General features: G+C 42.3%; 1 protein-coding gene across 5 annotated transcripts in view; it reads right to left on the bottom strand.

Moving 5' to 3' along the window:
- Positions 1 to 27691, bottom strand: part of sulf2a (sulfatase 2a) — a 264808-nt gene that overhangs the window by 29992 nt on the left and 207125 nt on the right. For all 5 annotated transcript variants that reach the window (XM_061874878.1, XM_061874877.1, XM_061874879.1 and 2 more), the window contains 7 exons: positions 26310 to 26460; positions 25964 to 26139; positions 25764 to 25892; positions 17089 to 17145; positions 16866 to 16995; positions 11875 to 12082; positions 2349 to 2607 (listed from right to left, as the gene is read on the bottom strand). In XM_061874878.1, the coding sequence (XP_061730862.1) occupies positions 2349 to 2607; positions 11875 to 12082; positions 16866 to 16995; positions 17089 to 17145; positions 25764 to 25892; positions 25964 to 26139; positions 26310 to 26460 (1110 nt within the window). The remainder of the gene's footprint in view (positions 1 to 2348; positions 2608 to 11874; positions 12083 to 16865; positions 16996 to 17088; positions 17146 to 25763; positions 25893 to 25963; positions 26140 to 26309; positions 26461 to 27691) is intronic.

The following is a 27691-nucleotide window of genomic DNA, read 5'->3' on the forward strand; positions in this document are numbered from 1 at the left end:
CAAGTCCTTGCTCAAGTCATTCTCTTAATGGTAGTCCAAGTCCCGGTCCCAGTTACGTACCTTCGTGTAGTCTTGATCGTAGTCCGTGTCCTAATTCCCCTCGTGGTCTTAGTCCTCACAGTAACCCTAGTCCTTGCCCAAATTCTTGTCCGAGCCCCAGTGTCACTGTAAGTCCTAGTCTTTGTCCAAGTCCTTGCCCGAGCACCAGTATGATTGTAAGTCCCAGTCCTTGCCCTAGGTTGACCTCAAGTCCTAGTTCCTGCCCAAGCCCTGGTTCGACTGTAAGTCCTGGTCCTTGCCCAAGTCCTTATAAAAGCACTAGTTTGATTGTAAGTACTGGTCCTCACACAAGTCCTTGCCCAAGTCCTAGTGTTAGTCTAAATCCTCATAGTAGTCCTAGTCCTCCTCTCTGCCAGTCTCTTAGTGCTCCTCGGCTGACGCCGACTCCTGCTCCTCGGCTGACGCCGACTCCTGCTCCTCGGCTGACGCCGACTCCTGCTCCTCGGCTGACGCCGACTCCTGCTCCTCGGCTGACGCCGACACCTGCTCCTCGGCTGAAGCCGACACCTGCTCCTCGGCTGAAGCCGACACCTGCTCCTCGGCTGAAGCCGACACCTGCTCCTCGGCTGAAGCCGACACCTGCTCCTCGGCTGAAGCCGACACCTGCTCCTCGGCTGAAGCCGACACCTGCTCCCAGTCTGGTTCTCACACCTGCTCCCAGTCTGGTTCTCACACCAGCTCCCAGTCTGGTTCTCACACCAGCTCCCAGTCTGGTTCTCACACCAGCTCCCAGTCTGGTTCTCACACCAGCTCCCAGTCTGGTTCTCACACCAGCTCCCAGTCTGGTTCTCACACCAGCACAAACTCCAAGGCTGGAGCCCACTCCGGTACCAGCACCACGACAGGTACCGGTGCCAGCTCCGTGCCGCCAAGCACCGCCGACGACGGGGCTGGAGCCCACACCAGCGCCGACGACGGGGCTGGAGCCCACACCAGCGCCGACGACGGGGCTGGAGCCCACACCAGCGCCGACGACGGGGCTGGAGCCCACACCAGCGCCGACGACGGGGCTGGAGCCCACACCAGCGTCGACGACTCCTGCGGCTCCCAGGCCGCCTCCGACGACTCCTGCGGCTCCCAGGCCGCCTCCGACGACTCCTGCGGCTCCCAGGCCGCCTCCGACGACTCCTGCGGCTCCCAGGCCGCCTCCGACGACTCCTGCGGCTCCCAGGCCGCCTCCGACGACTCCTGCGGCTCCCAGGCCGCCTCCGACGACTCCTGCGGCTGCAGCACCCGCATCATCCTCGCCAGCTGCACTCGGGCCTGCTTTGGCTGCAGTCCCCGCACCCTCGTCTGCTGCTTCCAAGCCTGCTGGGATTTCGGTGCTGAGGCGTCGTCCACCATGTCGGCCACGGATGTGGCCGTGCCCGGGTCGTCCGCCTCGCCGGGCACCTCATCCTGCGAGGCGGCCACTAATGTGGCCTTTTCGAGGTCGCCCGCCAAAACTTTTTCGGCAGCAGCGTTCCACCCGCCGCCGCCACATGATGTGTCCTCGGTGGATTCGGGGACATGCGATCTGGCGACCCTCCACCGTGGACTCCTTCCGCCCTCCCTTCGTTTGTGAACTTTCTGGTTTTGGGAGGGGGTTCTCTTTATTGCAGTTTTTTGGGGGCATCTGGGATCTGCCCCTTAAGGGGGGGGTAATGTTGTGATCCGGCTTCCGGATCACACATCTCTAGCATGTTTGTCTTTTTTGTATTGTCCTACTATGTTTTGATCATGTTTTGGACTCTACCGATCCCGTTTGTTAGCGCACTTCCTTGTTTTGTATTGTCACCAAGGCAACCTAAGTATGCCTCCTGCACGGACTCATTACGCACACCTGTTTTGAATTTTTTGTGTTGTATTTAAGACCACCTGCTACCTTAGTTCCTCCTGGCTGTTTTGTTTGCTACTTGCAACACGCACGTTGGTTCTTATTTTTGTAATCACTATTGCTAAGTCTCGCCTTAGCTTTGCGTGCGCTCTGCACCTCTATTCCTGTACTCTGCTCTCGTGCTAATTATTAGCATAGCTCTCCGTGCATTCGGCACGCCTTTTCTTTGCATTTTGTACCAGTATTATTTTTGTTTTCGTATTAAATCTAATCTTACCTGCAACTCCTGCCTGTCCTGGTCCTCTTGCATCCCTGGGGTAGCAACACGCATCCATTATGCCTCGCCACCGTGTCAATCGCGACCCCAAGAATCGACATTGAATCGAATCGTGGGTCACCCAAAGATTCGCAGCCCTAATGTTTATACTGATGGTCGCCATGACACTAAGCATCAAATAGCACAGGTACACACCTGTAAGTGACCTTCAGAGAAGCAGGTGGGGTAAGTACGTTGGCGGTGGGCCTGGCTGTGACTCCCATGCCACTGAACTCTTCATCATCTTCTCCGTGCAGCGCTCCTCGACTTCTGTCTCGGGCCCAGCTGTTGTTGTGAAAGTTGGTAGGATGGTAGTAGGACTTCTCCAGGTCCACAGCGTACAGGTCTCCGTCAAGCTCAAATGATACAGAGCGGGCCCAACGCTTCCTGGATGCCGACTTGCTAGATTTCATCTCTAAAAAGAAAAAGATAGACGACACAATCTCAGATGATGTCAACCCTACATATATCTCATAAATTAGCAACAGGAGGCGTGGGAATCAACGGGCCCCATTCAGCAACCGTTCTTAAGAACACATTTTGTTCTTGCGCCCACTTACGAAGTTTTAAGGATATTTTTGGTATTCACCAATGTTTTCTTAGCTGGGATTTGTTCGTAGTTAAGAACTAAATCTAAGAGTGCGCCAGAGCACTCTTAGGGTGGCCTATTTAATCTTAAGTCTGACAAGTTCCTGTCAGGCTTGCCACTGACAGTTTGTTTGTGTTTTAGTTTTTCCTCTGTGTGTGTTTAGTATTTCCTGTCCTTAGTTCCTGTCAGCACTTTTATTTTGGTTCAGCTTCCTGTTTGTCTCCCTGAATGCTTTGTTTCCCCTGAGCTGCAGCTGTTGGCACCTGGCCACACCTGGTGTCAATCAGCCCGCTCCTATTTGTACCTGCTTTGTCTTCCATTCGGTGCTGGATTATTGATTTGTCATTGCCACGTGTCGCTCTTGTCGTTGCGACCTGTCGTGTCGTATCTTTGCAGCGTAGCGGTAGGCTATATTTTCGTTAGATGTTTGTAGCTTGCTGTTTTTTGTTCCCTGCTTCCAATTTGTTTTTTTTTACAACACGTAACGACTTCTATTCTCTGTTCTGTTTGTTAGCCTCCATTCTAAGCCTTTTGTTTTTGCTAGCTTCCATGCTAAGTTCCTTTTGTTTGTGATTCGCCTAGTGCGCGCTTTTTGTTTGTTCTTGTTTAGTTTTAATTAAATCATGTTTTCTTATTAAATGCCTGCCTCCATCTCTGCATCTTGGGGTTTGTCTGCAACAAACTCTGACAGTTCCCTTACGTCTATTGTCTATCTGTTCTTTTTCTACCGCTTGTCCCTTTCGGGGTCGCTGGACCTATGTTACATTAATATCATAGATAGATAGATAGATAGATAGACCTACTCAGTGGCCTAGTGGTAGGTTGTGAGTTCAAACCCTGGCCGAGTCATACCAAAGACTATAAAAATGGGACTCATGACCCCCTGCTTGGCACTCAGCGTTAAGGGTTGGAATTGGGGGTTAAATCACCAAACATGATTCCCGGGCGCGGTACCGTTGCTGCCCACTGCTCCCCTCACTTCCCAAGAGGTGAACAAGGGAATGGGTCAAATGCAGAGGATAAATTTCACCACACCTAGTGTGTGTGTGACAATCATTGGTACTTTAACTTAACTTTAAGATAGAGATAGATATAGAGCGATATAGAGATATATAGCTACGCACGCACGCACGCACGCACGCACGCACGCACGCACGCACGCACGCACACACACACACACACACACACACACACACACACACACACACACACACACACACACACACACACACACACACATCAATTACCGGGGTGTTGAATTAGTGATTGGTGACTCTTTAAAAGACACAACTGACACAATGGCAATGCCTTTGCTGCTACAGCAAGATTCCGCAGATGGTGCCCTGGGGAGGGAGCGCATATTTCACGACCAAGTAGACCTATTTGCCCGAAATTACGAATATTTATTTGAACGCTTTAGGCTACCTCAGCAGTACCCCCTTTCTTAAACTTACGTTTTGACATTATGTATTTCCATTGTGGGATAATACAAATTTCTCTTCTGTAATCTCTTTGTGTTTTCTCAGTGTGTTTGATGATTCAGCTTTTTTATATGGGGAATTAAGGGCGTTTACCTATACAAATTACGAATTCAAGGGTGTTTACATATGTATATTGGGGAAACAAGGGCGTGTTTATATGCAAATTATGATTGACACGTACACGCTATAACCATTTGGCATTCAGCAACTTAAGAACAGCAAGTGGGAACAATCGGGCCGTTTAAGAACACGTCATGAATTTGAATGGACTCCTCTTAGGAAATCAGTAAGGAAGAAATATAAGAGGGAAAGCTAGGAACTTATTGCTAAATGGAGCCCAATGTTCCCTCAAACTCACTTGTGACTCAAGTGAGTATCCAAATGTGAGTTGCGAAAAAAGGCTGTGCAATAGCCACTTGCAACATTTTATTTTTTTAATCCACCGTCGCCAAAGGAGAGCAAAACATTGATTAGGTTGCAGATTTATACTTGCGAGGCCATTTTGAAAGACCTTTCAGGAGAAGGTAGATCTCGTGTGACGAGGTCAGCTGACAGGTGGAATGCTTTGTTCACAACTTCCAATGGAATCAACCAATTATGAGCAGTAGCCTTGGCTTACAGCTCCTGATGGGTGCTGCAAAGTTCAAATATTTCATTTATTTATATCCTCACATTCTCATATTTTATTTTGTATGTACTAAAAAGAGAGATACGTTTGGGGCGGTAGAGCTCGGTTGGTAGAGCGGCTGTGCCAGCAAATTGAGGGTTGCAGGTTCGATCCCTGCTTCTGCCCATCCTAGTCACTGCCGTTGTGTCCTTGGGCAAGACACTTTACCCACCTGCTCCCAGTGGCACCCACACTGGTTTAAATGTAAAAATTAGATATTGGGTTTCACTATGTAAAGCGGTTTGAGTCACTTTGAGAAAAGCGCTATATAAATATAATTCACTTTAATTGCGAGTGCAGGTTTATTGATTTTTAAATACGCCGGAAATTAGCCTGTTTTGTACACTAATGATGAGGTTCTATCCCCAGGGTGTACGCAATTCTGTGTCTGCATAGTATTTCTGCAACCGTGGTCATGTGGTGACATGAATGATGGTGCTATGAGAGGTACTTATTAAAGTCGGACATCACTGAAGGCCTAGGTGTGAAATGCACGGCCCGCCACTGCCGTTACATGTTATGTAGACAACAAGGAAGTGTTTTAAATATTAAAAAAGAAACATAATATGACCCCTTTAACACTCTTTTGATGCAATATATAGTAATGCTGCTGAGGCTGAGCCCATCAGTGACTATGATACTGAACAACCCACTGATTAGTTTGGTCTCATCTACTGACCAATACTAATGTAGTATTGACAGTTTTTGTTCATTTAGCCATGTTTTATTCTTCAAAATGCTTATGTTTTAGGATTTAAAAAAAAAACACTTTAAACTAAAACACACATTTGCCCCAAAATCGGCCATGTGTTGAAGCCACAATATTTGAAATAGTGTCAAAGCGCTTTCTTTGAGTTCCTTAAAAAGGTAAAAAAGCGCTATACAAGTACAACCCATTTACCATTACCATGCTTCACTGATGAGAGTATTTGGTGAATATTGTTTTGTCCTACTAATTTTGGCGGTCCTTGAACTCACCATAGTGTGGACTGTGACGCAATAGTTTGTGTAAAATCTTCCACTCCTTTGTCTCATTTTGTCCATCAAAAGTTTTATGCTGTGTGTGAATGCACAAGGGTGCGATTTGTTGATGATATTGACGGCGTGGCCAAGTTGGTAGAGTGGCTGCGCAAGTAATCTGAGGGTTACTGGTTCAATCCCCACCTTGTACCGTCTTAGTCACGTCCGTTGTGTCCTTGGGCAAGACACTTCACCCTTGCTCCTGATGGGTCCTGGTGAGCGCCTTGCATGGCAGCTCCCGCCGTCAGTGTGTGAATGTGTGTGTGTGTGTGTGAATGGGCGAATGGGGCGGCATGGCGTATTGGGTAGAGCGGCTGGCCAGAAACCTGAGGGTTGCAGGTTCGCCCCCCACCTACTGACATCCGAAAAATCGCTGCCGTTGTGTCCCTGGGCAGGACACTTCACCCTTTTCCCCTGGTGCCGCTCACACTGATGTAGTTTACCACCACCAGGTGTGAATGAATGTTGAGTCCCACTTCTCTGTGAGCGCTTTGAGTGTTTAGAAAAGCGCGTTATAAATCTAAGTTATAGAATGTGGAAATACTGTCAAAGCACTTTAAGCTCCTTAAAAAGGGGCAGAAAAGTGCAATACAAGTACAACCCAGACCATGTCTCATCAAGTGACCAATACTACTGTATTATTGATATTTTTTGTGCTTGAAAATGCCTAATCTACAGCAAAATGTTGTAGATAATGCTTTTAAAAACACAACCCCCCTCCACCAAAAAACACATGTGAAACTGCAGTATTTGAAGTGCGTTGTGGCATTTAACGACTGTATATAAATTGTTTTTCATTTTTAATGATTAAAAAAAAAACACCTACATGTCAGCTTTGTGTTATCAGCATCTACGTTTCATCTTTTCTTTCACACCTGTTTGCACTTTTATTCCACTCTTGATGTTTTGTTTTGCTTCATTCATCATTGTTATATGAACCGTAACGGCGTTTGTAATTTGCTGAATACATCTCTCATTGTTTGGAGGGTTCCGCACTTTATACTTGTATATGTTGTCCTAAAACACATTTAATGTGTAAAATAAATTGTTTACCTTATCCCAATAAACATATGTTCAGTGTTTTAACATAAAAGTGTTTGATTGTGAGGCATTAAAAGCCACAAAATGCAACGGGTCCATCCGACCCACAAACGCTGGTTGAGTAACAACAATATGAACATTGCACGGAACATTTTTCTGCCAGTTTCTACATCCCACAGGGATTCTTCTTTTATGTTTCTGCACCTGCGGTTCCCACACAAGGTTGCAACAGTGTTTTTCAACACTGTCTGCTCTCATTTTCTCGCACATTTGACCCTCTGATGCTCTGTGTACCTACAGTCTGTCCTCCTCCTGTCTCGGCCTGCTGTGTGTGTGTGTGTGTGTGTGTGGTACAAAGAACATCAATTTCCACACTTCTATTAGCCCCGGGTCCAGCGGACCCGGACATCTTATATGTAATAGAAATGTGTAGGGCGGTGTATGGTGAGTGGTTATTAAATAAGTATTCTGATATATGTTCTTTACAGATAATGAGCCAAAGTCAGTGAGTATCAGTTTGAAAAATTAATTAATTGTATAATTTTTCTTTTAATAAAAAACAAAAACAGGTCCCACAGACCCGAACACCACACAAGTAATGGTATTTATTTTATGTTGCACGTCCCTTCTCCGAAAGAAAATGACAATTAACTATTCATACGTATTTCAGACTGTTTTCCGCATGTAAAATCATTATAATTATTTCAAAAATGTGTTTTGTGTTAATATTTGCAAATATGGGATTTGCTTATTTGTTACGGGGATAAAATGGTTAGTATTCGTACGACTCAGTCCAAGTCTGACCTTTTGGAACTAATAACTTAAACCAGTGGTGTCAAACGTACGAGTTTGCCAAGTATAAACATTAGCTGCTTTCTTTTTTTTTTTAATGAAAGAAACTGCTGTTCTAAATGTGTCCACTAGATGTCACAATTGCAATCTTGTTAGGCAAGCAAGTGGTTTATACCGGGGCCAAGCAAAAGTTACGCAGTGAAGGGTGACTGTGGCTCCTCCTCCTTGACACGAATGAAACTTAAAACCTGTCGTTTTACGCCTCCTGCTTCAAACACATGGTCATTTGGTACATTTGTTGCCCCAAAATATCTGCCAAACACAACAAAAATGAACTTCACCCTTTTGAATAGTTTTTACCTCCGTTTCTTACGGTTTGTTGAGTTAGAATTGGATTGATACATGGACATGACAAAGGACGTATTTGATACCTAGAAGCGTTTACAAGTGTTATTTGTTTTCAACCCCCGACAGACTGTGACTTAAAGTTTAATCCTGGCTTTTTTTTTTAAAACACAGACAAAATCTAAGATCATTGTGTTTTTAAAACTACACCAGTTTCCTCAGAATTTTCAAAATTTGAAGTGTTTTGTCCAGATTTGTACGTTTTCATAATGTGCTTGTTCTATTTCTGGCCAATGCAAAACAAAGAAAACAACCTGGATTTGTCTTTATTTCTAAGTTATCATGTCATGATTTTACCAATCTTGGGAATAGATTTTCCTCCATGCGGCCCTTGAGTTAAAAAGAATTTGACACCCCTAAATTAAAAGCCTAATGAAATGAGATTTTCTTATTTAAAAGAGGATAGCAGGTCCATTCCATGTGTCATACTTGATAATTTCGCGATATTGCCATATTTTTGCTGAAAGGATTTAGTAGAGAACATCGACGATAAAGTTTGCAACTTTTGGTCGCTAATAAAAAAGCCTTGCCTTTACCGGAAGTAGCAGACGATGTGCGCGTGACGTCACGGGTTGTAGGGCTCCTCACATCCTCACATTGTTTACAATCATAGCCAGCAGCAGCTAGAGCGATTCGGACCGAGAAAGCGACAATTTCCCCATTAATTTGAGCGAGGATGAAAGATTCGTGGATGAGGAAATTTAGAGTGAAGGACTAGAAAAAAAAAAGCCGATTGCAGTGGGAGCGACTCAGATGTTATTAATGTTATTAGACACATTTCTAGGATAATTCTGGAAAATCCCTTATCTGCCTATTGTTTTAGTGAGATTATACAGTACCTGAAAGTCGGAGGGGTGTGGGCACGGGTGTGTTGACGCCAGAGTCTCTGAGGGAAGTCACGCGCTGCACCAGGACGAAGCTCCGCTGGTGTCTCCGGTAAGAGCTGACGTATTACCACAATTTTCTCACCGAAAACTGCCGGTTGACATTTGGTCGGGATCCATGTTCGCTTGACCGCTCTGATCCATAGTAAAGCTTCACATTCGGAAATTTTAAACAAGGAAACACCGTGTGTTTGTGTGGCTAAAGGCTAAAAGCTTCCCACCTCCATCTTTCTACTTTGACTTCTCCATTATTAATTGAACAAATTGCAAAATATTCAGCAACACAGATGTCCAGAATACTGTTTAATTATGCGATTAAAGCAGACTGCTTATAGCTTGGATCTGGCTGGAAAATAATGTCCGCTACAACCCGAGATGTCAAACGCACGCGTCATCATACGAGTCATCATTCCGCGATGTTTTCAACACGACACTTCGCGGGAAATTTAAAATTGCAATTCAGTAAACTAAAAAGGCCGTATTGGCATGTGTTGCAATGTTAATATTTCATCATTGATATATAAACTATCAGACTGCGTGGTCGGTAGTAGTGGGTTTCAGTAGGCCTTTAAACTGAGGTGCCATTGTATTAAAACCTGTCTTTACCCAGGTCTACCACTTGATGGCAGCACAGAGTCTACAGAGTCTCAGCACAAATATGTTGGGATTCTCCCTATTAAGAGGGCAGAGTCATCCTAGATCCTTTTTTTCTAAAGCTGTTTAAAACCAAGAGGGATGACTAGAACTCACGTTTAACAATGTATTCTACAAACCCCGCTTCCATATGAGTTGGGAAATTGTGTTGGATGTAAATATAAACGGAATACAATGATTTTCAAAGAATTTTCAACCCATATTAAGTTGAATGTGCTACAAAGACAACATATTTGATGTTCAAACCGATAAGCTTTTTTTTTTTTTATGCAAATAATCATTAACTTTAGAATTTGATGCCAGCAACATGTGACAAAGAAGTTGGGTAAGGTGGCAATAAATACTGATAAAGTTGAGAAATTCTCATCAAACACTTATTTGGAACATCCCACAGGTGTGCAGGCTAATTGGGAACAGGTGGGCGCCATGATTGGGTATAAAAGCAGCTTCCATGAAATGCTAAGTAATTCACAAACTAGGATGGGGTGAGGGTCACCAATTTGTAAGCAAATTGTCAAACAGTTTTAGAACAACATTTCTCAACGAGCTGTTGCAAGGAATTTAGGGATTTTACCATCTACGGTCCGTAAAATCATCAAAAGGTTCAGAGAATCTGGAGCAACCACTGCACGTAAGTGATGATATTACGGACCGTTGATGCCTCAGGCGGTACTGCATCAAAAACAGACAGTGTGTAAAGGATATCCCCACATGGGCTCAGGAACATTTCATAAAACCACTGTCAGTAACTACAGTTGGTTGCTACATCTGTAAGTGCAAGTTAAAACTCTGCTATGCAAAGCAAAACCCATTCATCAACAAGACCAAGGAACGCCGCTGGCTTCGCTGGGCCCGAGCTCATCTAAGATGGACTGATGCAAAGTGGAAAGGTGTTCTGTGGTCTGACGAGTCCATATTTCAAATTATATTTGGAAACTGTGGGCGTGGTGTCCTCCGGAACCAAGAGGAAAATAACCATCCGGATTGTTATAGGCGCGAAGTTCAAAAGCCAGCATTTATGATGGTATGGGGGTGTATTAGTGCCCAAGGCATGGGTAACTTACACATCTGTGAAGGCACCATTAATGCTGAATGGTCCATACAGGTTTTGGAGCAACATATGTTGTCATCCAAGCAACGTTATCATGGACGCCCCTGCTTATTTCAGCAAGACAATGCCACACCACGTGTTACAACAGCGTGGTTTCATAGTAAAAGAGTGCGGGTACTTTCCTGGCCCGCCTGCAGTTCAGACCTGTCTCCCATCGAAAATGTGTGGCGCATTATGAAGCGTAAAATACGACACCTGAGACCCCGGACTGTTGAACAACTGAAGCTCTACATAAAACAAGAATGGGAAAGAATTCCACTTTCAAAGCTTCAACAATTAGTTTCCTCAGTTCCCAAAAGTTTATTGAGTGTTGTTAAAAGAAAAGGTTATGTAACACAGTGGTGAACATGCCCTTTCCCAACTACTTTGGCACGTGTTGCAGCCATGAAATTCTAAATGAATTATTATTTGCAAAAAAAAAATAAAGTTTATGAGTTTGAACATCAAATATTTAGTCTTTGTAGTGCATTCAACTGAATATGGGTTGAAAATCATTTGCAAATCATTGTATTCCGTTTATATTTACATCTAACACAATGTCCCCACTCATATGGAAACTGGGTTTGTACAAAGCGGGAGTAAGTACAAAAAACAAAGATACTAGCGCTAGAGAGAAAGCGGAGGACCTATCAGGAGGTGGAAACAGTCTCTCTAAAGATGGCGACATTCTTCCTCGCCTTTTGTCCTCCTTCGACAGCCCGCCGAAATTGAAACTTAATTTAACTTGTGTGCACATTCTCCTCCATCGCTCTACCCACAGACTGGTACCTCCTGACATCATTATAATGATATATGTGTGTACGTGCAAAGATAACAACTGTGTTTATCTTCTTGTGGCAGAAGGAAAGCCCCATTTTTAAGGCGTTCTTATTTTGCCAAAAGGAGGGAAACAGTCCCCCCTAACAGATACAGCCTCCATTTGATTTGGAGATATTCTGTATGCACATGTGGCAATGATTTGTAGGCCAATGCAGCAACATTTCAAAGGGAAGAAAAAAAAACTGCATGATGGTACGTGACACAAAAATATGGGCTTACTTTTCTTAGTGAGCAGTTTCTTACGCTTCAGGGCTGATGTTTTAACACCCACGTTGCCACAGTTGCAGCTGTCATCAGTGGATGAAGCAGGCAGCTGGGAGGCACTGCTGGCCATCAGAGCTTGCATTCGTGGGGCGTAGAGACTCGCCATGCCCTTGCACTTATACAGTCTCAGCTTGCCAGTCGGGTCCTCCACACACTGCCACTTCTGAATCAAAGCAAAATGTCTGTTCGTCACATTGGATATTTGGTTTTACACAGGACATATAATCAAACTTGCCAACCCTCCCCATTTTCCCGGGACACTCCCGAATTTCAGTGCTACTCCCGAAAGTCTCCCGGGGCAACCATTCTCCCGATTTCCACCCGGACAACAATATTGGTGGCGTGCCTTAAAGGCACTGCCTTTAGTGTCCTCTCTCACCTGAAAAGGAGACTATTATATATGTCTCCGTCATCCATAGGTTTATCTATAACCCATAAAGTAGGCAGGAATGGAGCTACAGTGGGGCAAAAAAGTATTTAGTCAGCCACCGATTGTGCAAGTTCTCCCACTTAAAATGATGACAGAGGTCTGTAATTTTCATCATAGGTACACTTCAACTGTGAAAGACAGAATGTGAAAAAAAAATCCAGCAATTCACATTGTAGGAATTTTAAATAATTTATTTGTGAATTATGGTGGAAAATAAGTATTTGGTCAACCATTCAAAGCTCTCACTGATGGAGCTCAAAATCTCACGATACATGGCCCCATTCATTCTTTCCTTAACACGGATCAATCGTCCTGTCCCCTTAGCAGAAAAACAGCCCCAAAGCATGATGTTTCCACCCCCATGCTTCACAGTAGGTCTGGTGTGAAGCAGACCAAAAACGACGAGTTGAGTTTATACCAAAATGGATACATGGATGATACAGCAGAGGATTGAGGGAATGTCATGTGGTCAGATGAAACCAAAATAGAACTTTTTGGTATAAACTCAACTCGTCATGTTAGGAGGAAGAAGAATACTGAGTTGCATCCCATGAACACCATACCTACTGTGAAGCACGGGGGTGGAAACATCATGCTTTGGGGCTGTTTTTCTGCTAAGTGGACAGGACAATTGATCCGTGTTAAGGAAAGAACGAATGGGGCCATGTATCGTGAGATTTTGAGCCAAAACCTCCTTCCATCAGTGAGAGCTTTGAATGGTTGACCAAATACTTATTTTCCACCATAATTTACAAATAAATTATTTTAAATGCTTCACGGTGGCAGAGGGGTTAGTGCGTCTGCCTCACAATACGAAGGTCTTGCAGTCCTGGGTTCAAATCCAGGCTCGGGATCTTTCTGTGTGGAGTTTGCATGTTCTCCCCGTGAATGCGTGGGTTCCCTCCGGGTACTCCGGCTTCCTCCCACTTCCAAAGACATGCACCTGGGGATAGGTTGATTGGCAACACTAAATTGGCCCTAGTGTGTGAATGTGAGTGTGAATGTTGTCTGTCTATCTGTGTTGGCCCTGCGATGAGGTGGCGACTTGTCCAGGGTGTACCCTGCCTTCCGCCCGATTGTAGCTGAGATAGGCGCCAGCGCCCCCCGCGACCCCGAACGGGAATAAGCGGCAGAAAATGGATGGATGGATGGATTATTTTAAATTCTTACAATGTGAATTCCTGGATTTCTTTTTTCACATTCTGTCTCTCACAGTTGAAGTGTACCTATGATGAAAATTACAGACCTCTGTCATCATTTTAAGTGGGAGAACTTGCACAATCGGTGGCTGACTAAACTAAATAAACTGTGTTTATTCCAGCCGGCACGTTAATACACTGACACACAACATCCGGATTCCCATCATGCATTGCTTCAAAATCACGGCAAGTAGTAATGTCCAAAAACATAACAGAGACGAAGCAGAAGAATGAAGAAGAGACATGGCGAAGACGATTAAGAAGAAGAAGTACGCTTCCAAGTTCCAAAATGATTATAAAAAAAAATGTCAGTTCATCCAGGACAGTTTGAAGGGGAAGGGGTATGCTGCCTGCACATTTTATAGATCAGACTTCTCCATTGAACACGGTGGCCGAACGGATATACTCATTTATGAACGGATTATTTATATATATATACACTGTAAAAAAAATTTTTGTAAAAAAAATGGTCATCTACTGGCAGCTACGGCTGCCAAACGAAAACCATGAAATTAAAGTAAAACATTGTAAACCAAATAATGATCAACAAGGGAATAAGCGGTAGAAAATGGATGGATGGATGGAACATTATATTTACAGAAATTTTCATGAAACGTTTTGCGGAAAAATATCGTAATTTTACAGATTTTTACTAAATTATTAAGATCAACCCCCTTTTAATAAAGTGACGATGCAAACAGGTCTGCAGAAAAATACCTTTATTCTACAGAGTTTTCCCAAATTATTACAATCAACCAACTTTAATGAAGTGACAATGCTGGCAGTTCCAGAGAAAAATACCATTATTTTACAGATTTTTTCCGAATTGTTAAGATCAGGGGTCTCAAACCCAATTAACCTGGGGGCCACTGAATGCAAAAACTAGGTGAATGCCTTCACCTTCTTTGAATGCCTATCCCGACTTAGCAACATACTCTCCGATCCTCCCGATTTAACCGAGAGACAGGCTGTGACCCTCGCAAAGGATTGTCCCAACCCGATGTCGCCTGGACAAGTATTTCAAAGGGGTGCCGTGACAGCACTACCTTCATCGTCCTCGACAAGCTTGCGTCACGTTCACTCGTTCACAACACAAACAGCATACCAACTGAGTCGCATGTTGTACATTGCTTTGTTAGACTTGCAATATTAACTGCAAGACATACTTGATCGACAGCCATACAAGTCACACTGACGGTGGGTGTACAAACAAAATTAACACTGTTACAAATATGCGCCACACTGGGAACCCACATCAAACAAGAAAAGCAATCACATTTCGGCAGAAAATCCGCACAGTAACACAACATAAACACAAAAGAACAAATACACAGAATGCCATGCAGTGGTACTCTTCCAGGCTACACCCCCGCCACCACCCCACATCACTGCCCCCCTCCGTGCATTGGTTGTGTAGCACTGCATGGCATTCTGGGTATTTATTTTCTTGTGTTTATGTTGTGTTTCAGTGAAGAAATTCTCCCGAAATGTGTTTGTCATTCTTGTTTGGTGTGGCTCCACAGTGTGGCGCATATTTGTAACAGTGTTAAAGTTGTTTGTACGGCCACCGTCAGTGTGACCTGTATGGCTGTTGGCTGAGATCAAGTATGTCTTGCAGTCACCAACGTGCGTCATATTACAGAGAAAAATGTAAAATTGCTAGTACGAGCATAAACCTTTATATAATAGGCTACATATATTTTTCAACTTGAATATAAAAATACACATAAATATTAAAAAAATAAGATTTTCCTTAAAATTACATATAAAACTGTTAGATTGTTAGTATGGACATAGACTTTTATATAACAGGCTACATATTAAATGAAAGTTAATTACTGTAATTTTACATGAATTTGAAAGTAATTTGAAAAAACAAAAAATTATATGTATAATTAATTTGGTATTTTTCTGTAAAAAAAATATAAATATACATAGTTTGTCATTACTGGCATATTACTTAAAAATAACAGGCGGTTTGTTAATTTACAGATAATGTCTTCAATTCTACAGTTTTATAACCTATTTGAAAAAAAATAGAAAAATTACAGTCGAAATTTTGAGTAATTTAACCATAAAAATAAGATTTTTTTTACAGTGTATATATATATATATATATATATATATATATATATATACATATATATATATCCAGTGAGGGTTGGACTCCGCCAAGGCTGTCCTTTGTCACCGATTCTGTTCATAACTTTTATGGACAGAATTTCTAGGCGCAGTCAAGGCGTTGAGGGGTTCCGGTTTGGTAACCGCAGGATTAGGTCTCTGCTTTTTGCAGATGATGTAGTCCTGATGGCTTCATCTGACCGGGATCTTCAGCTCTCGCTGGATCGGTTCGCAGCCGAGTGTGAAGCGACCGGAATGAGAATCAGCACCTCCAAGTCCGAGTCCATGGTTCTCGCCCGGAAAAGGGTGGAGTGCCATCTCCGGGTTGAGGAGGAGACCCTGCCCCAAGTGGAGGAGTTCAAATACCTAGGAGTCTTGTTCACGAGTGAGGGAAGAGTGGATCGTGAGATCGACAGGCGGATTGGTGCAGCGTCTTCAGTAATGCGGACGTTGTACCGATCCGTTGTGGTGAAGAAGGAGCTGAGCCGGAAGGCAAAGCTCTCAATTTACCAGTCGATCTACGTTCCCATCCTCACCTATGGTCACGAGCTTTGGGTCATGACCGAAAGGATAAGATCACGGGTACAAGCGGCCGAAATGAGTTTCCTCCGCCGTGTGGCGGGGCTCTCCCTTAGAGATAGGGTAAGAAGCTCTGCCATCCGGGAGGAACTCAAAGTAAAGCCGCTGCTCCTTCACATCGAGAAGAGCCAGATGAGGTGGTTCAGGCATCTGGTCAGGATGCCACCCGAACGCCTCCCTAGGGAGGTGTTTAGGGCACGTCCAACCGGTAGGAGGCCAAGGGGAAGACCCAGGACACGTTGGGAAGACTATGTCTCCCGACTGGCCTGGGAACGCCTCGGGATTCCCCGGGAAGAGCTAGACGAAGTGGCTGGGGAGAGGGAAGTCTGGGTTTCCCTGCTTAGGCTGTTGCCCCCGCCACCCGACCTCGGATAAGCGGAAGATGATGGATGGATGGATATATATATATATACATATATATATATATATATATATATATATGAGAAATACTTGAAAATACACCCCATCTCCCGAATTTGGAGGTCTCAAGGTTGGCAAGTATGCATATAGTTAGGGGATGCAACAATACTAAAATAAAACCACATTTTGCATCAAACTAGTGGTCACAGGATATTCTCCACAGCTCATGTCCAGAAAGTCCAAGGTCAGAGACCTACCTGTCCTGGCTGCTGACAGGAAGTCTGGTACTCTGCCTTCTGGCACAGCTCCCTCACTCGCTGGTATTTGGGCAGGAAGTTCTCCTCCTGGGCCATTTCCTTCCCATCAGATCTCTTGTGTGGAGGCTTTCTGAAAGAACAGGGAATGAATCATAGGAAGTAAGGGATGAAGAGTCTGATGTTATCACAAGACAATGCCTTGGAAGGTCACTCTGTGACATACCCTCGCTCCACAAGGAAGGAATCTCTCCACGTTTTACTTTTCCTGTTCAAATGAAACCTGTTGAAAAGGGCAAAACATCTCGTAAATAAGGAGGCAAATTACAGTTTTATATGTTTTTGATGATAAAAACTACAGATGGTCTGATAATATCGGACTGCCGCTATTATTGGCCGATAAATGCTTTAAAATGTAATATCGGAAATTATCGGTATCGGTTTCCAGATTATTGGTATCGGTTTCAAAAAGTAAAATTCATGACTTTTTAAAACGAAGCTGTGTACACGGACGTAGGGAGAAGTGCAGAGCGCCAATAAACCTTAAAGGCACTGCCTTGGCCTGCCGGCTCACTCACATAGTGTCTATGTCTCCCCCCCCCACACACACACAAGTGGATACAATACACACTTGGTCAACAGCCATATAGGTCACACCGTATAAACAACTTTAACAGTTAGAAATATGCGCCACACTGTGAACCCACACCCAACAAGAATGACAAACACATTTCGGCAGAACATCCGCACCGTAACACAACATAAACACCACAGAACAAATACCCAGAAACCCTTGCAGCACTAACTCTTCCGGGACGCTACAATATACACCCCGCTAACCCCCCGCCCTCCCGACTCAACCTCGCCCACTTCAACCTCCTCATGCTCTCTAGGGAGAGCATGTCCCAAATTCCAAGCTGCTGTTTTGAGGCATGTTAAAAAAAATAATGCACTTTGTGACTTTAATAATAAATATGGCAGTGCCATGTTGGCATTTTTTCCATAACTTGAGTTGATTTATTTTGGAAAACCTTGTTACTTTTTTTAATGCATCCAGTGGGGCATTACAACAAAATTAGGCAAAACAATGTGTTAATTCCACGACTGTATATATCAGTATCGATTGATATCGGTATCGGTAATTAAGAGTTGAACCATATCGTAATCAAAAAAGCCATTATTGGACATCTCTAATTAAAAAACAGTACACTAATTATTTGAAGTTCATATAAATACATTTGTGTCATCAAACGATTAACTTTTAAAATCAGATTAATCACAGGATGTCTGTGGACTAATTTTGATTAATCATGATTAAAAATAACTATAAAAAAAAATCTGAACCGGGTTTCGTTCTGCATGAGTAAATACACTTAAGAAAGGAGTTTATCATTGCTGCAAGTCTACATATATATATATAAAAAACAATCTGATTAAAAACACTTTTTAATTTGCATTAATCATGATTAATCAAAGATTATTACTCACTTGCATAATTGAAATCAACTTAAAAAAAGAGCTCAATATTTTTGTAAAAAAAAAAAAAATGCGATTCTTAAATGTTTTACTTATTTACTTCAAAACTTGCTAATAATTTAATCTAAAATCCAGTCAGGTTTTATTTTTAAATGACATTTTGCGCAACTGTTGGAGTCTCCGGTCAAGATGGAGATTTATGGCTTTTTGAAGAGAACTAGTCTGTCAAATTTAACAGCTTCCTCGATAGTTGGTTCTATTGAACTACGCAGCCACCTAACAAAAATGCAACTTTAAGTTATGGATCGCCAATTTGGATATCAAATTGCTCTCCCACTGTAGAATTGCTGTCATTACCTCAATAAATGAGATTATGTTTTCGCCAGAATTTGTATGTTGGACGCATTTTAATTACATTTTTAGAAAATGTCCGATACAGGTCCTGGAACAAGTGCTTTTGTAGATGTTATTCATAAATAAGTTTGTCTAAGCACTTATATAATTGTCAACGTACAGTATAGACAGGCCACCAGACATTCATTTTAAGGAAATCAAGGTTTATACCGTTTTTTTTTTTGGTTTGTTCCCTGTTTCCTAAAATATTGCTAAAAATAACCACAATAAATACAGTTTTATGCCTATTGTGCAGAGGAAACCAATGCCCCCATATCAGCCTTCTGCTGACCCCTGTTGGCTAGTGGCATATACTGTACAATTAATATTTCTGTTTACAAGGTGATTCAAATGTAGAAGATACAATGAACACAATATCAATTAAAATGACCACTTACTTGGTGGGGTAAGAACATCTACACAATGAGTCACAATGAGGGTAATAAAACCTCCTCTAAGGGTTTTATTTTCTTTCTTTTTTTATTGCATTTAAATTTATTTCACACATACTTAATAGACATCTTATGAACTTTAGTTAAAAATAGTCGCCGAAATATTTTTTCTGCCGACGATAAAATAAACAAGTGTTTTTTCTTTTCTTTAATGCATTTGGATGAATTTACTGTGTATTTGGTAATAAAACACCCTCGAAGTTAACGCTGTCTTCATTTAATAGATTTATTACAATTTTTGGCAAGATAGGCAATGTTTGCTGTGGTCTGGAACAACATTGCACACAGACAACTATCTGAAATGCAGCCAATATTACATTCATATAATGTGTCATGGAACATGCAAAATTAAATTATATACAAACAGGATAAAAGTAAAGGATATTAAATGAGCTCAAATATACCTCTCAAATATACCACAAATGAGGCATAATGATGCAATATGTACATACAGCTAGCCTAAATAGCATGTGAGCATTGATTAGCTTGCAGTCATGCACTCACCAAATACGCATAATTGGCACTCTAACAAGTCAATAACATCAACAAAGCTCACCTTTGTGCATTCACGCACAGCATAAAACTTGTGGTGGACAAAATGAGACGAAGAAGGGGCGTAAAAGATTTTCCATGTAAACAAACTGTTGCGTCACAGTCCACACTATGGTGAGTTCAAGAACCGCCGAAATTAGTTGGACAAAACGATGTTCACCAAATACTTTCATCAGTGAAGCATACACACAAACATATTAGACAGTGGGCTTTCTAACAATTGGGAAGGTTTGTGTCATGTTTGTCCTCAAACAAAAAACATACTAAAACAAAACAATTATTTCCATTCGTAATCCTTTTTAAAATGCTCCAGGGAGCCACGAAAGAGCTGTGGGTTGCTGACCCTCGGGTTAGCTGCCCGATAAAATGAATAATAAAAAAAGTAATAACTAATTTCCATAAAACTTGGTGGAAAGCCGGCACAGGCACTATTTTAGTTGAGTTAAAGTACCAATGATTGTCACACACACACACCAGGTGTGGTGAAATTTGTCTTCTGCATTTGACCCTTCCCCTTGTTGCACTCCCCGGGAGGTGAGGGGAGCAGTGGGCAGCAGGGGTGGCCACGCCCGGGAATCATTTTTGGTGATTTAACCCCCCAATTCCAACCCTCGATGCTGAGTGCCAAGCAGGGAGTTAATGGGTCCCATTTTTATAGTCTTTGGTATGACTCAGCCGGGGTTTGAACTCACAACCTACCGATCTCAGTGCGGACACTCTAACCCAGGGGTCACCAACCTTTTTGAAACCAAGAGCTACTTCTTGGGTACTGATTAATGCGAAGGGCTACCAGTTTGATACACACTTAAATAAATGGCCAGAAATAGCCAATTTGTTTAATTTACCTTTAATAAATAAATATATATACATAAAAAAATGGGTATTTTTGTCTGTCATTTCGTCGTACATTTTTTTTTTCCTTTTACGGAAGGTTTTTTGTGGAGAATAAATGATGAAAAAAACACTTAATTGAACGGTTTAAAAGAGGAGAAAACACGAAAAAAAATTTAAACAAAATTTTGAAACATAGTTTATCTTCAATTTCAACTCTTTAAAATTCAAAATTCAACGGAAAAAAATTAAGAGAAAAACTAGCTATTTCGAATCATTTTGAAAAAATTAAAAAAATAATTTATGGAACATCATTAGTCATTTTTCCTGATTAAGATTATTTTTAGAATTTCAATGACATGTTTTGAATAGGTTAAAATACAATCTGCACTTTGTTAGAATATATAACAATTTGGACCGAGCTATATTTCTAACAAAGACAAATCATTATTTCATCTAGAATTTCCAGAACAAATATTTTAAAATAAATTCAAAAGACTTTGAAACAAGATTTTAATTTGATTATACAGATATTTTAGATTTGCCAGAATAATTATTTTGAATTTTAATCATAATAAGTTTGAAGAAATATTTCACAAATATTATTCGTTGAAAAAACAGAAGCTTAAATGAAGAATTAAATTAAAATGTATTTATTATTCTTTACAAAAAAAAAATAATAATACTTGAACATTGATTTAAATTGTCAGGAAAGAAGAAGGAATTTAAAAGGTAAAAAAGGTATATGTGTTTAAAAATCCTAAAATTATTTTTAAGGTTGTATTTTTTCTCTAAAATTGTCTTTCTGAAATTTATAAGAAGCAAAGTAAAAAAATAAATGAATTTATTTAAACAAGTGAAGACCAAGTCTTTAAAATATTTTCTTGGATTTTCAAATTCTATTTGAGTTTTGTCTCTCTTAGAATTAAAAATGTCGAGCAAAGCGAGACCAGCTTGCTAGTAAATAAATAACATTTAAAAAATAGAAGCAGCTCACTGGTAAGTGCTGCTATTTGAGCTATTTTTAGAACAGGCCAGCGGGCGACTCATCTGGTCCTCACGGGCTACCTGCTGCCCGCGGGCACCGCGTTGGTGACCCCTGATCTAAACCAAGGCTCTGCTTATTATGAGTATTGTGTTCAAGAAAAATAGTGACAATATTTGCTGTTGTGCACAAGCTCTTTCGCAGTGGATTGCAGAAACTGACAGAACACCGGATCTTAAGAAGCCATTCCTTTTAAAGAGCCGTTCAAAAGACAGTAGTTCTATTTTTTTTAAATGAAAAAAACGATCAACCGTAGCAGTTATAAGACAAGATGTCGCTTAGAATAATTTAAATTTACACAAATATTGGTCTACAGGTGGGAATTATTCTGAAATATTGACAGGGACGGCGTGGCGCAGTGGGAGAGTGCCCGTGCGCAACCCGAGGGTCACTGGTTCAAATCCCACCTAGAACCAACCTCGTCACGTCCATTGTGTCCTGAGCAAGACATTTCACCCTTGCTCCTGATGGGTGCTGGTTGGCGCCTTGCATGGCAGCTCCCTCCATCAGTGTGTGAATGTGTGTGTGAATGGGTAAATGTGGAAGTGGTGTCAAAGCGCTTTGAGTACCTTGAAGGTAGAAAAGCCCTATACAAGTACAACCCATTTATCATTTTTAACTGTATTTTTGTTGTGTTTTCATTGTTAACATTTCATAAAGTGGCACCACATCTCCGTGCTTTAACAATGACATCCATCCATCCATCCATCCATCCATTTTCTACCGCTTATTCCCTTTGGGGTCGCTGGTGCCTATCTCCTCTACAACCGGGCGGAAGGCAGGGTACACCCTGGACAAGTCGCCACCTCATCACAGGGCCAACACAGATAGACAGACAACATTCACACTCACATTCACACACTAGGGCCAATTTAGTGTTGCCAATCAACCTATCCCCAGGTGCATGTCTTTGGAAGTGGGAGGAAGCCGGAGTACCCGGAGGGAACCCAGGCAGTCACGGGCAGAACATGCAAACTCCCCACAGAAAGATCCCGAGCCCGGGATTGAACCCAGGACTACTCAGGACCTTCGTATTGTGAGGCAAACGCACTAACCCCTCTTCCACCATGCTGCCCACACATTGACATTATTATTTTGAATTTTTTTTGTGTTTTTTTTACTAAGCAATATTGTCTGATCAAGCCTTTTATAACATTCCACACTACAAAATAATATAAGTACGTACTACAATTTGCGCTGACATGGTCAGAGTATCAACCAATACTTACGACTCCGATATCGGTAACGTATCAGAAGTTAAAAAAATTGCATCGATGCGCCTACCGTAGTGTTTGCTGTTTCCAAAAAACTATATTAAGGCAAATTAAAATAGCTGTGAAATAAAACTACAGTACTTTTATTCCTGTGAAAAAAAAGTAGCTGTACTTTTTTACACCAGTAATCCAATAACTTTTTCTTTGTCCAGTCTCTTTCATAGGTGTTTGATATTTGCACTGAACCAAAACATGCACGCACACGCACTTATTAAATATATATTGTACCAATGCCAAATAGAAGGGACTGAAGATAATGAGGTCAAAGCATATAGAGCAGTGGATCGTGGTCCCCAAGTCCCTTTTTTTTTGTCCTGTTCAGCTTCTCAGGCAAATCATATAGTTAATGTAGATGCCCATATCGGCTGTTCAGATTTACTTTACAAAAGAGAAGTGTAGGATACGTCTCTTGTTGCCTTATTTGTATTTGACTTTATTAAATGTATTTAAATTATCATTTGTGCAGCCGGGTTGTAGCCGGAGGGGATAGAAAGTGAAAAAAAGGAAGACACATGGCGGAATTGTGGGGACAAGAGGGGGATTAGACAGAGACAAAAACAACAACAGCAAACAACAATAACAACAACAATAGAGCAACATCAGCAAATATAATATTTACAAATATGATGGTAAAAAAGGCTTCACGGTGGAAGAGGGGTTAGTGCGTCTGCCTCACAATACGAACGTCCTGCAGTCCTGGGTTCAAATCCAGGCTCGGGATCTTTCTGTGTGGAGTTTGCATGTTCTCCCCGTGAATGCGTGGGTTCCCTCCGGGTACTCCGGCTTCCTCCCACTTCCAAAGACATGCACCTGGGGATAGGTTGATTGGCAACACTAAATTGGCCCTAGTGTGTGAATGTGAGTGTGAATGTTGTCTGTCTATCCGTGTTGGCCCTGCGATGAGGTGGCGACTTGTCCAGGGTGTACCCCGCATTCCGCCCGATTGAAGCTGAGATAGGCGCCAGCGCCCCCCACGACCCCAAAAGGGAATAAGCGGTAGAAAATGGATGGATGGATGGTAAAAGTGATAGCAACGAAGCAGTTAGCGAAATAAATAACAATACAGAAATGACAATGAGCATTATTACACTACAAATGGAGCAATACAAATACCAACACAAATAGCGCTGTTGATAATGAACAATACCAATAATTTACCTCTAATCCAACATAAATGGCATCCTTAAAGGGAAACATTATCACAATTCCCGAAGGGTTAAAACCAATAAAAATCAGTTCCCAGTGGCTTATTTTATTTTTCGAAGTTTTTTTCAAAACTTTACCCATCATGGAATATCACGAAAAAATGCCTGATTTTCGCAATCTGTAAATCCACCCGTCCATTTTCCTGTGACGTCACATAGTGATGCCAATTCAAACAAACGTGGCGGATAGAACAGCAAGATATAGCGACATTAGCTCGGATTCAGACTCGGATTTCAGCGGCTTAAGCGATTCAACAGATTACGCATGTATTGAAACGAATGGTTGGAGTGTGGAGGCAGATAGCGAAAACGAAATTGAAGAAGAAACTGAAGCTATTGAGCGAATAGCTATTGAAGCTATTTGGCGATCGCCTTCTAACCAACGATTGCATCTTTTGACCACTGGAGCAACTTAAATCTGTCGATTGGTAAGTGTTTGTTTGGCATTAAATGTGGGCGGAGGGAAAGGCTGGATGCAGATATAGCTACAAATGTACATACAGCTAGCCTAAATAGCATGTTAGCATCGATTAGCTGGCAGTCATGCTGTGACCAAATATGTCTGATTAGCACATAAGTCAATAACAGGGGCGGCATGGCATAGTGGGTAGAGTGGCCGTGCCAGAAACCTGAGGGTTGCAGGTTCGCTTCCCACCTATTGACATCCTAAATCGCTGCCGTTGTGTCCTTGGGCAGGACACTTCACCCTTGCCCCCGGTGCCGCTCACACTGGTGAATGAAAGATGAATGAATGATTGGTGGTGGTCGGAGGGGCCGTAGGCTCAAACTGGCAGCCACGCTTCCGTCAGTCTACCCCAGGGCAGATGTGGCTAGAGATGTAGCTTACCACCACCAGGTGTGAATGAATGATGGGTTCCCACTTCTCTGTGAGCGCTTTGAGTATCTAACAATCGAAAAGTGCGATATAAATCTAATCCATTATTATTATTAATACTATTATAACGTCAACAAAACTCACCTTTGTGATTTCGTTGACTTTATCGTTGGAAATGCATCTGCTCTGAGTGTCGCAGGATATCCACACATCTCTGTCGTAGCATCGCTATCGTCGGTAAAATGTGCAGAACAAACGAGGGACTTTCGCATCTTTTGACCACTGGTGCAACTTGAATCCGTCGATTGGTATGTGTTTGTTTGGCATTAAATGTGGGTGGAGGCAGAGGCTGGATGCAAATATAGCTACAAATGAGGCATAATGATGCAATATGTACATACAGCTAGCCTAGCATGCTGTGCTAATTGATGCACACTCCACGTAAGTCAACTTGAATCCGTCCCTGATCGTGTTGTTACACCCTCCGACAACACACCGACGAGGCATGATGTCTCCAAGGTACGGAAAACAGTCAAAAAAATGGAAAATAACAGAGCTGATTTTGACTAGTGTGTGTGTAATGTGTTTGAGAAAATGGCGGATTGCTTCCCATTGTGACGTCACGGGTGAAAGGTCATCGCTCCGACAGCGAACAATTGAAAGGCGTTTCAATCGCCAAATTCACCCTTTTAGAGTTCGGAAATCTGTTAAAAAAACATATGGTCTTTTTTCTGCAACATCAAGGTATATATTGACGCTTGCATAGGTCTGGTGATAATGTTCCCCTTTAAAATTGTGTTTTACATGTCAAGGAAATAAAACGAGATTTTATGTCTACCTGTTGACTGGTTTGTCCGTGTCCATCAGCTTAAGGATCGACTTGCCATCCATTTCTGCAGGAATATCCACACCAGCCATGTCCAGCAGCGTTGGCGCCAAATCAACGTTCAACACCATATGCGGGTTACTGCAGGGCAAGAAACACCAGAAGAATAAACACCGGCAATCAACATTAGGACATCCTAGCTTGTCACTCACATGGCACCTTGCTCCACATTTGGTCCTCTGACATAAAAGGGAACACGGATATCAAACTCGTAAGGCATGGATTTCCCTTTTACCAGCCCAAACTGTCCAATGTGGTAGCCGTGGTCTGAGGTGTAGATGATGTAGGTGTTATCCACTTCGCCTGTCTCCACCAACATGTTGTGCACCTACAAGGATGCAATACGAGGAATGAATAATTTCATGACGTAACAAGTGTGTCGGGATATTTTGAAAAACAATACAAATCTCTCAGGAATTGCAAGTGTGGGATGTGTGTGGTTTCCCTTTCTGTACCTGTGATGATGTGTGTATTTCTTGGCCAAAAGAAGAGCGTTACCTTCTCCATGCTGTCATCCACAGACAGCAGGGTCTGCATCCTGCGGCGCTGCAGCATGTTGGTGAACTGCATGTGGACAGGCTTCATGGGCCCCGTGTAGCGCAGGATCCAGTGTTTGTCGGGGTTCGGAGCATAGTTGTAGCTTGGAGTTCTGCAACAGGAAAAGACAAAAAAAATGCGATATTTTAAGAGAAAATGGTACATAGCACCAGTGTTTCTGCGGGTACGTTGCTTTATGGAGGGTCAAATGGGACACAATTAAATAAATACCGTATTTTCCCGACTATAAGTCACGGTTTTTTTTCATAGTTTGGCCGGGGGTGCGACATATACTCCGAAGCGACTCACAGTATGTGTGAAATCATTAAAGGGGAACATTATCACCAGACCTATGTAAGCGTCAATATATACCTTGACGTTGCAGAAAAAAGACCATATGTTTTTTTAACCGATTTCTGAACTCTAAAAGGGTGAATTTGTCGATCTAAACGCCTTTCAATTGTTCGCTGTCGGAGCGATGACCTTTCACAATGGGAAGCAATCCAGCATTTTCTCAAACACATTACAAATTAGCTGTTATTTTCCGTGTTTTCGACTGTTTTCCGTACCTTGGAGACATCATGCCTCGTCGGTGTGTTGTCGGAGGGTGTAACAGCATGATCAGGGACGGATTCAAGTTGACTTACGTAGCGTGTTCATCGATTAGCACGGCATGCTAATTGATGCTAACATGCTATTTAGGCTAGCTGTATGTACATATTGCATCGTTATGCCTCATTTGTAGCTATATTTGCATCCAGCCTTTCCCTCCACCCACATTTAATGCCAAACAAACACATACCAATCGACGGATTCAAGTTGCATCAGTTTTAAAAGATGCGAAAGTCCGTCGTTGGGTCTGCACATTTTACCGGCGATTCTACAACAGACATGGCACAGAGATGGCAAGAATGTGTAGATATCCTGCGACACTCAAAGCAGATGCATTTCCAACGATAAAGCCAACGAAATCTCAAAGGTGAGTTTTGTTGATGTTATTGACTTATGTGCTAATCAGACATATTTGGTCACAGCATGACTGCCAGCTAATGGATGCTAACATGCTATTTAGACTAGCTGTATATACATTTGTAGCTAAATTTGCATCCAGCCATTCCCTCCACCCACATTTAATGCCAAACAAACGCTTACCAATCGACGGATTTAAGTAGCTCCAGTGGTCTTGTCAAAAGATGCAATCGTTGGTTAGAAGGCGATCGCCGAGAAAGCTTCAATAGCTATTTGCTCAATAGCTTCAGTTTCTTCTTCAATTTCGTTTTTGCTATCTGCCTCCACACTCCAACCATCCGTTTCAATACATGCGTAATCTGTTGAATCGCTTA

The sequence above is a fragment of the Nerophis ophidion genome, linkage group LG16, assembly GCF_033978795.1.
Source record: "Nerophis ophidion isolate RoL-2023_Sa linkage group LG16, RoL_Noph_v1.0, whole genome shotgun sequence".
In the NCBI taxonomy this organism is placed as follows: Eukaryota; Metazoa; Chordata; class Actinopteri; order Syngnathiformes; family Syngnathidae; genus Nerophis; species Nerophis ophidion.